At 34.6% G+C, this 12,012-nt stretch overlaps 2 protein-coding genes across 2 annotated transcripts; one reads left to right on the top strand and one right to left on the bottom strand.

The window, feature by feature from the left end:
• The first annotated feature begins 1,973 nt into the window (after positions 1-1,973).
• Positions 1,974-3,399, top strand: LOC108459294 (protein SRG1-like). Its single transcript, XM_053026788.1, has 4 exons — positions 1,974-2,318; positions 2,407-2,654; positions 2,744-3,068; positions 3,154-3,399. The coding sequence occupies exons 1-4, from the start codon at positions 2,019-2,021 to the stop codon at positions 3,397-3,399; spliced, it is 1,119 nt and encodes a 372-aa protein (XP_052882748.1). The 5' UTR covers positions 1,974-2,018.
• Positions 3,400-3,670: 271 nt separating this feature from the next.
• LOC108460962 (hsp70 nucleotide exchange factor fes1) lies at positions 3,671-6,106 on the bottom strand. Its single transcript, XM_017760686.2, has 6 exons — positions 5,814-6,106; positions 5,575-5,717; positions 5,427-5,477; positions 4,840-5,061; positions 4,630-4,732; positions 3,671-4,418 (listed from the first exon to the last, which is right to left on the bottom strand). The coding sequence occupies exons 1-6, from the start codon at positions 5,897-5,899 to the stop codon at positions 3,905-3,907; spliced, it is 1,119 nt and encodes a 372-aa protein (XP_017616175.1). The 5' UTR covers positions 5,900-6,106; the 3' UTR covers positions 3,671-3,904.
• Between the last annotated feature and the right edge of the window lie 5,906 nt (positions 6,107-12,012).

The following is a 12,012-nucleotide window of genomic DNA, read 5'->3' as shown; positions in this document are numbered from 1 at the left end:
TTAATGTCTTTGGGATAAATTCTTTTTCCCAATATGATCATATTTTATCTTATGGTAACCATTACATCTTTCTGTTGGATCTAATGCCCTAAGTGTAGTATATTCATTTGTATATTTATATTTTTTTCAATCAGATTGGTTTAATAAAATTATCCATGAATTATATTAATATTTTTTTCATATTTTCCTTAATGGTTTTTGCATGCAAAGGAAAATGGAAGCAAATATTAGCTCACTGGTTATTTAATGTTTAACTAATTCTGAGCAGTACTACGTGGTCAGATCGTAATACGAAAAGACAACTTATATTAGTAGATGAACTTAAACATGTCCTTAGTCTAATTAGAAATGAGCAAATTGATTGAAAGACAAGTATGTCGTCTATAATCCAATTAGGGAGTTGACTGGATTGACAGTACCTCGGACAGAACCAAGTGTAACAGTTCATGAATCTGTTTATGGATTTAATCACTTGTGACGTTCAAAGTGTGTTATACCTTAATCCAAAGTGGATGGTGGACTATATATGCATGACTTGTATACTTTGATGTAAGTAGAAGCCTGAGTTCAAATAGATAAGGAATCAAAAGTTGGTGTATTGGGTATACGACTTTTGCAGTATGTAGCATCATTCACAATAGTGGAACTCATAGCCCAAGGAATGGGTAAATGATATCCTCTCATTGGTATTACATGATAGATGAAAAGTAAACGTGGTCACGGGTCATTTGTCTTTATGATGGATGACTTAATTACTATTTGATAGTAATTACTTTTCATGAAGGAAGATGTAATGATTACCATGAAATAAAATAGGGTTATATTGGAAGAATGTATTTATCCTAAAGAGATTAAGAATATCATATGAGGGTAACACACTTATGATAACGTTATTGGATGAGCACTGGTCGACTAACTTTTGTAATGTTATGTAATTGGGGAGAGCCCAGCCACAATACTATAGTGAAATAACTTTGTGACTGAGCTCGAAATTACCAATTAGATATCTAGTGATTTTCAGTTAATGATTATTTTAAGAGATTTCAAATAATCATCTTCTTTTAGAAAGAATATCATTTTATGGCAATCCTTTAATAATTGTTATATGTGATTGTGTGCATTCAAAACATGTTTTTGAATAAAAGGAAAGGATATCAATCTTTAATCCTTACATTCAAGTCGTTTTGAATAGAAACAAAAAGGACTTGTCAAAATAGAAACACAGCTAACTTTGTGTGATTTCAATTTTTGAGCAAAAATTCTTGAAATAGGTTTTTTAGGGGATTTTTCCGATCGTAGTTGTCGGGTGGATCACGTAGAAACGTAGAGGCTAGGACGCTTTCATTGCAACTAAGGGTTGCGACATCGTGAGAGGAATCAACCCCATACCAATGCAGTTTTAGAACGTTTAGAATATAATTTCAATCTTTCTCAACCCGTATCCGTTCTTGTACATGAATATTCATAAATTATTATCGCCGAAATTATTTTTCCTTTGCGACATAGGGTGTCTCAACGTTCCAACAGTTTCTAAGTAAGGAGCAAATAGATTAACACTTGGAGCTCGAAAGGGGCTTGCCTCTATTGACAATGACACATCGAAAAGTACATAAGTTGTAGTGTTTAACAATGTATAATTCTCCTCTGCCGTCCATAAAAGAAGAAAACGGAAAAACCCAAATTCAGTATGACAACTGACCTAAACTACTAAAATGGTATAGCTATTGTCTAATATCCATAACTCCAGATATGATGAGGTGAAAATTTTCGTTTTATCGAACGGATCCCAAATGCACAGGGGGAGAAAGCCTTAGTAAACTAATATCCCATCCATGTAAATTACATTATAATAAAACCAAATTTCGGGTTAATGCAATATCTAATTAGGAATCTTTCTTTTAGGGGAAGAGTAATATCCACTAGAGCTAACGGTTAAAAAATTAGCAAGGGCGGCTAACTTAAGCAGTAGACTATAAATAGGAAGAAAATGTGCCAGGGTCTCCACAATACGGGAAACCATGGGTTCAAATGGAACCTTTCTAGACAATGAAGAGGCACCCACTTATGCTCCATCAATTCCAGTTCCTAATGTTCAAGAGCTGGTGAGGAAGGATCCTTTTCAGGTTCCACAAAGATATGTTAGGAAAGTGGAAGATAGGCCAAAAGATACTGATACGTCATATCTTTCTTCATTTATTCCTGTCATTGATTTGTCTTTGCTGTTAATGGGAAACAATGAGGAGCTAAACAAACTGGATCTGGCTTGCCGAGAATGGGGTTTCTTTCAGGTATGTATTGTTAGTGAAAGAATATGCAGGGTAGGGTGTAAAAAATGAACAATATTTCAAGTATGACAAAGAAAAGTTGGCCGCCCTTTTAGAGTTACAATTGATGGAATTTTGGCAGGTGGTAAATCATGGAGTTGCAAAGCAAGTATCGCAGAAAATGAAGGATGCTGCAGCCGAGTTTTTTAAGCTTTCACTAGAAGAGAAAAACAAGTATGCCATGCCCTCAGACGACATACAAGGGTATGGGCATGCATATGTCGTTTCCGAAGATCAAATACTGGACTGGTCGGATGCACTCATACTTTTGGTTCACCCCTCACATTATAGGAAGCTCAAGTTTTGGCCCAATTCACCAAAAGGGATCCAGTATGTATTCAGATGATATGGCCGAATCATAGCACTTGCATTTTCCAGCTGTATTTGCTCTATGTTAATTCAAATATATTGTCATATAGGGAAATCATAAAAGAATATTCAAATGCAATCCGAAAAGTTGCAACTGAGCTCTTTCAATCATTTTCTCTGATCATGGGAATGGACAAGGAAGCTCTGCTTGGACTGCATAAACAATTGGTGCAAGCTTACCGAGTGAACTACTACCCTCCCTGCTCCAAACCTGACCAAGTACTAGGTGTTAGCCCACATTCAGACACAAGCACTATAACCATACTTATGCAGGAAGATGATGTGTGTGGATTGCAGATTAAGAATAACAACGAGTGGGTTCCGGTTAATCCAATCCCAGATGCACTGGTGGTGAATGTCGGCGATGTCTTTGAGGTAAATAAAACATGTTTTCATTGGTGTTGGTGTAAGCAAAGACAAAATTTGAGCTGACTTTTTTATTATTTTACTTGTGTGTCAGATATGGAGTAATGGCAAGTACAAGAGTGTTGAGCACAGAGCAGTTGCAAATTATAGTAAGGCAAGAATTTCTTATGCATCATTCCTGTTTCCGCACGATGAGGTAGAGATTGAGCCCCTAAGTCACATGGTCGACTCAAAAACAAAACAGCAGCTTTATAAAAAAGTGAGATATGGGGAGTATTTGAGAAGCTCCATGAATAAAAAAATGGAGGGCAAAGCACATACCCAGATGGCTAAAGATTGAAGGTTAAGAAAGTCAAATATGGGGAGTTTTGAGGACCAAGGCACACACCAGATGCAAGATTCAAACTCTCGCTTTAGTTTCTGTTCCATTTTTATAGAAAAGATCAATAGCAGTAACCATCAAAGAGCAGTTTTTGTTCATTTCACCAAATGATACTTCACCGCTATTGTTGCCTCAAGTATCCATATCTTAATTAAAAAGAAACGGTCTAGAATTAGAATTTATCCCATACTTGAATGAACAACCAAAAAAAATAAGAAAGACACGAGTATTTACATCTCACTAATATTTTTTCCATTAAGCCAAAGGAGAATATACATACCCAGAGGCATATAACAGCGTGCAATAAGGACAAACAGAGTGAAAATAAACAAATCTAGTGCTAATTTTATCAGGATATGATAAATAAACTAGCCTACGGCTTCAGCCTATATGTGTAGATTTCCCAGCCCCTTTCAGATTCGGTTTGGATTTTTTGTACTGGTACCTTGAATATTGGTTTCCGTCAGTTTGGAGGGCTTGGTCCTAATAATAGAGGAGCCTCTTGCTTTTTCACACTGGGCTTTGAATCGCCAGTATGATCTGCAGCCCAACCTCTGAGAGGAGGCTCAAAATGCTTGCTGGCAACATCAGGTGGAAGGTCATCTTCACCAGGAAGTGATAAAAGTCCCTTCTCTCGAAGGGACGAAGGCTCCTTATAACATGTACTCCACAGGGAGTCCACAAGCTGCCTTTCCTCCCTAGCAGCCCCAAGGTCTTCAGGAGACATCAAGCTGATGCCTTTAATTCGTTCCTCCAGAATTTGCTTCAGCTTCTCATCTTCTTCACCTAAACCACCATTACTCCCACCTGTCTTGTCCCGGGCAAGCTCAAGGAGACCACGAAGAGCAGCTTCTCTTACTTCTGCATCCTCACTCGAGGCAAGATGCAACATTACACGAGGGAGCCCCAGCTCGTTTACAACATTGCAATCTGAATGATTTTCATGCAGTAGACATTGAATCAAGTTCAAGGCTTTCCTGGAAGAAAAAGAGAATTAAATGAGAAAACCAGAGTAGGGAAACTAACCAGAGAAAAAATACACAAGTGATCTTTGAACTATAGGAATTTATTTGATATCTAAAAATCATTTCCTCATGCGTCGGAGACAGCCTAGAATGAAACCCCGAAACATAATAACAGCAAAAAGATGATGCAGACCCGGACTGCAAAGACCTATCCCAAGATTACCTTTGAAATCTTACACTATCAGCTCCCAAAGCATCTCTCAAGGCTGCATAACCATTTGCAAGTCGAAATGCAGCAATACCGGGTTTGTTGTGGCGGATCAAGGCTGAAATCCAATTGCAAAAAAAAAAATGTCATGTCATGTTTTTGTATGAGCATGTTCACTGAAATTAAGAATTAAGAAGTACACTATAGAACAACAGTTGTACCCACAAGATATTGCACCAAGTGCTTTGGTTCGAACAGTTACATCAGGGTCAGAGGTAAAACTGGAAAGGAGAGGCTCTAAACCATTTGCTTCCATAACCAACTGTTGACTCCGAGGATTATTTTGTACAATGGTGGATACGACTTCTGCAGCTTTGGCTCGAATATTAGCATGTGAATTCTTCAGATAACCAAGGAGAGGGACTAAACCACCAATTGAGTGTAGATCTGCTCAAATGCACAGACTGTGTTAAGTATAAATTTTTTGAAAGTGGATGAGAACAAACAGGCTAAAGATCCGTTGAAAAGACTAGAGGGCTGAATAAAGGGCGACGTTTTTTTCCTACAGCCATTTCACAGAAAAAACTTATATTTGCAGGAACAGTATCAAGGCGAAAATAGAAGTTATATGATGCAACAAGTCTATGAAATTGAAAATCCCAATTCCATTATTGGTAGCATCCTAAAGAATTACTTATCCCAAAAAATGAAATTCTAAGCAGCCAATGTAATGCATCAAATTAAGCATTCATTATGAAGAAATCAGTTAGTAAAGAACAGCTAGGTAATAATCTCAAAACAATAAAACTTACCATTTGCCATGTCAATAGACTCAACGTGCTCCTGCAACTCATCCAACATATCTGCCACCATCAAATCAGTAAGCAAACAAAGCTACTCTTAAAACCTAGAAACAAAAAAAAAAAGCTTGAAAACACCTTGGGGATTGTGCAATAGTACCTTGGATATCAGCAGCTGTAACTCCTTGAGCTTCCAAAACCTGCTCTGGAGTTTGCATAACCATAGTTATCTCTTTCATTCGCTTAATCACATCAACGGTCTGCGATTGCATTGCTTCCATAAACCATCTTTTATCTTCCTCACTATACAAATAAACGAATAATTGATTACCCGCTAAATATCAATTGACGATCGTAAAAGAAACAAAAAGGCCCTTGAGGAAAAAAAGATGGGGTTACCTTAAATTACGAGTAGGTCGAGTTCCATCAGAGTTAGCAATGCTCCACTTCAGCAATCCATCCCAGTTGGGTCCGTCTTTGGCCATAGTTTCTTATTCTAACTAAATCACAACCTTTGTTTCTTGCAAATAAATTGAACAAGGGATTCTGCAGAACTGGTCGGAATTCCTTTTAATAGAGAATTTCAGCGAAAATTCTAGGCGATTCGAGACTTTTCGTTTTAGATTAGAAAGTCGCGGAAAACGCTGCAACCAACCGACTTTTCTCGACTGAAAGACCTAAGCTGTGCATTTTGATTGGACCTACCCATGGGCCCAAATTCGCTATGTCAGTTTGGGTTTAAAGGCCCAGTATATTTGTCTACTTCTAGGCTTTTTATTTCTTTTACAAAGTGTTCGTTTAAGGGTAAATTCCAGTAGATGTCACTCAAATTATGAGTGTTTTTTTATTGGTCAAACCGTGAATTCCTTAACTGCAAATCCTATGTGGCTATTAATTCCTTAACAGTGATATTAATTTTATGTAACAAAATTTTATAAACCCAATTATAAGTAAAAACCAAAATATCCCATCCCACACTATTGCCATACTCTTTCACCTTACGACCATCACCCATTAACCCTCACTCCCAACCTTACTAGCCAATCCAAAGCAATTCATAAACAACACCCAAACAAAATATTAAAAAAAACCATACAAACAACAAAATTTACACACAAATAAAAGAATTTACATCCATACCAACAACAACAAAATTAAAAACACCCAATCCTATACAAAACTCATACCATTACAATCCTCACCAATCCTTGAATTCATCAAACTTCCTCCCCAAAACCCATACAACCACAAAATTTTACACATATTTACCTAAAATTCATCCACACCCAAAACATGATCAAAAGAGGAACAACTCACATTTTGGGGTTGAAGTTACTTAAACCTCAAAAATAATTTTATTTATTTTTATTAAAATCATTTATAATTTTTTTACAAATATAATGAAATCCTATTAAATATTTTTATATTTTATTTATTTTAATCTAATTATTCTTCTTTTATATTGATTTTTTTAATTTGTAATATATCTTTTATACTTATTTTTAATTTCTAAAATTTTAATAACCTATTTTTTCCTAAATCAGTTTTTTATTTAAACAAGTCAATTATAAATACTAGTATTTTAAATTGATGAATTTTAAAATGCTAGCATTTTAAAAATCTCAAAAATTTTAAAATACTTCATCCAAACACACTCTTAAGGTTAAACGGGATTTTAAGTTTAGAAAAGAAAAAAGATGTAACCTTCCCAACCTAGCCTAGACTTTAAGTCCGAATTCGAAAAATTACATTAGCCACTAAAATGGCCTAGCAGGGTTACTGAAGTTTATAAACAGTCATATTAAAACATTTGTTTATTTTAGTAGAAAACATAGTCTATTTTTGGAAAAGTTTACTAGTTATTAAAAAACCGATTTAGATTAACTTTCCTATGTAATGGTGACCACTTTCAAGAAAACATAGTTAATTTTTCATTTTCAATCTAGCAACGGAAAAATGATATTCAACTTAGTTTTAATTTAGTAAAAATCAGAATTTATGCATAAATAATTAAAAACCATATTTTCCATATCCTAAAATTAAATTAAATGTCATGCATGCTATTTAAACTCAAATCTTGAGTCTTATGCCACAAATCTAAAATAAAACAATATAGTCTCTGAGTAACAAAATATCAAATAATAAATCTAAAATATTTTAATAAAAACAAAACAAAATCGAAACCCTCCAAATGTCATGCTCGCGTCCTAACCTAATGGGTTATCTGTAGAGATGGTAATAAAAGGGGAGTGAGCTATGAAGCTCATTCTGAATTCAATCATAAGAAAATCAATGCAAACAGTCGATGAAACATACTAAATAGTAATGCATATAATGATCACAATCAATTATCAATTCAGAGTATCAATTTTATGAATCAATCATCAATGTAATATCTCAGAATTCACAGTTTATGTATGCACGCATTTATGAATGGCAATGCAATTTCATTATATTACAGAAAAAATCCTACGCAACTCTGCTATACACCATAATAGGAGTTCCCCCTAAACTCTAATCAACCTACACACCGGGTTGTGGTTTAACCACCAATAATTTGCAGATAAACTGTCAATGGTTGTGGAAACACAACAAAATATCGCAAATGAGATCTGCCACTAGTAGTAGATGCCCAACATAATCTTGTAGATAGAATCTGCCTCTGGCTATAGACACATAGCAAAATCTCATAGATGGAATCTATCTCTGGCTGTGGATACACAATAAATTTACAGATAGACTACCGATGGTTGTGGTTTGCACAGCAAATTTGCAGATAAACTACCAATGTTTCCTTGGTACATATAATCCCACACTATACAATGTAATATGACATGTTTATAACAGATCAATACGATAGTAATTAGTATGTTTATAGCAGATCAATTCGGTAGCAATTAATATGTTTATAACAGATCACTACGGTAGCAATTAATATGCTTATAACAGATCAATAAGTAAATAATATGTTCATAACAAATCAATTCAGTAGCAAAAGACATGTTTGTCATGTGTTCAGACTATTTAGGGGCTAAATTGAACAAATCATAAAATTCTAGGCAAAACTATAAAGTAGGGGTCACATGGCTATGTGGCCAGGCCGTGTAACAGACTGTGGTCGTGTGAAACTTGTAAAATTAACCTATAGGAGAGACACGGTCGTGTGCCAGGCCGTGTGAGATTTGAACTACCCTAGGTTTTCAGGATACATGGCCATGTGGAGGGTCAAGTGGTCCACACACCCATTTAGCAGACCATGTGGCCTTAATCCTAGGGACGATTTGCCTTGATTCGCTTGATAAAGAACACACACCTTTCACCGAAATCTCGATCAATGTCCCTCATGATCAAATCTGAATTGATGTATATAAAATAGGCCTTTCAAACGATATTTATGCACGAGTTAACAATGGGTATCAGTATTTAATCAAGATTAATGGAAGATTTCGGAAAGAATCACAAAAGAACGTAATCGAATTGAAAGATCGACGTGGATCGATGCTATTGTGGAATTTACGAGTTCTACTAATAAAAAAAATGTACTTACTGAACCTTGATGAAAAATATCGGATGCTATCAATGGTGAAATCGGCAACCGGTAAGGGAATGACTTGATAGGATTGAATTTTGATTTTGGAAATAAAAGATTTCAACAATGAAAAGAAAATATGATGCCAAGAAGAGGATGGAAAAGAAAAGGGAGAAGAAATAGGGAAAAGAAAGAAAAATTATGTTTGGATTGGAGAAGGAAGGAAAAATTCAAATGTAATTAGGAAATGAGTTTGAAAAATGCAACGGAAAATAAATTTAGGGAAAAACCAGAGTTTTAAAAAATTTTCCAAAACAAGATCTTGGTTATGATATCTAAAGTAATAAACACTTAATCAAAATTGTACCTTTTTATTTGATTCGTCTAGGATGAGCGCTTCGACCGAGTAGTCTTCTTCGCTATCCTCAACCTCACGTTTGTCGAGTGTGGGCTTACTTCGAATCAAAAAAATTTTCACAAAAATTATCAGTGGGGTAATTTCTCAATTTCTCTAAACTTTGGGTCATGTTGTAAATCAGAAAAATATCTCTAAAAATTTTCTAAAATAATCTCTTTAGAGAATTTTCTCTTCACGATTTTCTCTTGAATTCAAGTGTTTATAAAATAATGACACAAGGTTCTCTTTATATAAGGAGAGTTTAAAGAGTTCAACTATGATTAAACTTAATCCCTTTAATATTAAATCTTATTAAAATAATAAAATGTTTATCTACAAGATAAACATTAAATTAAATTTAATATTAAGATAATCACTTTAATATTAAATTAATAAAATACTATTAAGATAAGTATTAAATTAAATTTAATATTAAACTATTAAAATAATATTATTTTTGAAATAATTAATCTGAAATTAAATTTTCTAGTAGATTCCCAGTAGGAGTGTAACTCTTCCACTGCTCAACCACTGAAGACCAACAGTCGTCAGCCACAAGGATGTCGTCGTCGTAGCTGCCGGCACCGCCATGTTCAATGATGCAAGTGCAACACCCTTACGACACCCCGAGCCTTTTTGACTGCTGCTGGTTCAATTTGGGTCAATGATAACCCAACCAGTCCGGTCTAGCCACCGGTTGGATCGTCGGCTCGGTTTCATATACCGAGCCCAATTCAACTAGTTTTTTATTCTTGGTCTCAGTTTTGAGCTCCCGAGCCCAATTTACGATCTCAAGTCTAATTTTCAAATTCAATTACACATTAGGCCAATTGTCTGACTAGAAAATTAATTTTCAAAATATCATATTAATTTTAATTAATTTGATTAATTTAATTTTACTTGATCAAAATTAATTTTTCCAAAAATCACTTAAATTTTCCAAATTAATTTTTCAAGAAAATTCTTTAATCAAATTCTCTAATTGAACAATTCTTATGACCACCTAATTTAATTCCACATCGAATAAATCGACTCAACTAAATTATTTCCAAAGTCGTAGAAGTTTTTTCTAATTCAAATGCAGTCTGATCGAGATTTTGTTGAGCTAATGGGGAAACCAATCGGACATATGCAATTAGACTCTAGTAATTGCAATTATGTCCAGAAGCATCATTTCGATAATTCGTAATTACTTAATCATTGAGCCAATCCACAAGAAGTACCATGATTGAAAATTCATTATTCTATACTATTTACGAAAGCAATTAATCCAACTGCTTTGTCCAATGACCTCGTCATGTGTGTGTTACCCTCATATGATATCCTTGATTCCTTTAAGTCAAATTCGTTCAGTCAATACAATCCTATTTTATCTTATTGTCACCATTGTGTCTTCTTAATAATTAATATGATAACTGTCAACAAATGACTGTGATAAATTGCTCATTCAAGAATAAGTAACCTGTGGCCACGTTCCATATTTATCAATCTACACAATGCCAATAAGAGGATATCATTAACTCATTAATTGAGTTATAAATTCCATTGCTGCTAGTAAAGTCATGATATACACAAGTCATGTACCCAACATACCATTTATGGGCTCGATCATCTTGGGAGCATCAATCTCCACTTTTATCAAAGCACATGAGTTGCATACGCATGGTCAGTGACTAACTCAGAATTTAGGCAAATCACATCATGAACGTCACAAGTGAATTTATTCACAAACGGATTTAGAATTAATTTATGTTGGGTCCAGTCTAATGTATCATTCTACCAATGAATACATCTATATCTCTACTCGTGGAGTCAACTTCTCTGATAGCCAAGACTAGACATCTCCCCAAATGAAATTGTAGACGACATAATAATCCTTCTAAGTATTTGAATCAAATACTCACTTCGATTCTTTTACAGGATTACGGACTTATTTAGATTATCTACTAAAATAAGTTGTCTTTCTCACAATGTAAACATTCTTACAGTGTCACCTATCTTCAATTTAAACTTAAACAATCAATGAGCTAATATTTGTTCGTCACAACTTCGTTATACATGCAAAATATAAAGGACAGAAATACAAAAGACATAATAGTGAAATGTGAAATTAACTTTATTTATTTATTCATCGTTTAAATAAATAGAAAACGGTTACATGTTTACTACAATATAGGCACATTTCCCATCAATCTCCCACTTGCCCTAATGAAGTAAATGTGTCATGTTTTACATTCACATATCCTCGATGTGTTTTTTAAAACTCTTAGTTACAAGACTCTTAGTAAAAATTCCGCAAGGTTACCTTTAAAAGCTATTTTCATCACATCTACAATTCCTTTGGCTACTGTCTCTTGTATCAAGTGATACTTCCTATCAATGTGTTTCGTCCTGTTTTGACTTCTCATTTCCTTGATATTAGCTATTGCAACACTGTTATCACAATATAGTGTTATAGCTTTTTCCATACCAGGAATGACTTCAAGATCAATTAAAAACTTTTGAAGCCATATTGCTTCTTTCGTTGCATCAGAAGCAGCCACATACTCGGCCTCCATAATAGAGTCAGCAATGCAAGTTTGGTTTACACTTCTCTATATTATGACTCGACGGCCTAGAACGAATACATTTCCCGACGTAGTCTTCTCCACTATCCTTAAGCTCACGTCTGT

Source organism: Gossypium arboreum, chromosome 4, assembly GCF_025698485.1.
Source record: "Gossypium arboreum isolate Shixiya-1 chromosome 4, ASM2569848v2, whole genome shotgun sequence".
Lineage (NCBI taxonomy): Eukaryota > Viridiplantae > Streptophyta > Magnoliopsida > Malvales > Malvaceae > Gossypium > Gossypium arboreum.
The sequence above is the reverse complement of the archived record's forward strand: the minus strand, read 5'-3'. Positions and strand labels throughout refer to the sequence as shown.

Excerpts from the sequence above, each read along its gene's own strand:
- LOC108460962 (XM_017760686.2), bottom strand. The coding sequence starts at position 5,899 with ATGGCCAAAGACGGACCCAACTGGGATGGATTGCTGAAGTGGAGCATT. Across the intron at positions 5,062-5,426 it reads GTCTATTGACATGGCAAATG|ATCTACACTCAATTGGTGGT; the intron begins GTAAGTTTTATT and ends GCATTTGAGCAG. Across the intron at positions 4,733-4,839 it reads AGCACTTGGTGCAATATCTT|CCTTGATCCGCCACAACAAA; the intron begins GTGGGTACAACT and ends ATTGGATTTCAG.
- LOC108459294 (XM_053026788.1), top strand. The coding sequence starts at position 2,019 with ATGGGTTCAAATGGAACCTTTCTAGACAATGAAGAGGCACCCACTTAT. Across the intron at positions 2,655-2,743 it reads AATTCACCAAAAGGGATCCA|GGAAATCATAAAAGAATATT; the intron begins GTATGTATTCAG and ends ATTGTCATATAG. Across the intron at positions 3,069-3,153 it reads ATGTCGGCGATGTCTTTGAG|ATATGGAGTAATGGCAAGTA; the intron begins GTAAATAAAACA and ends CTTGTGTGTCAG.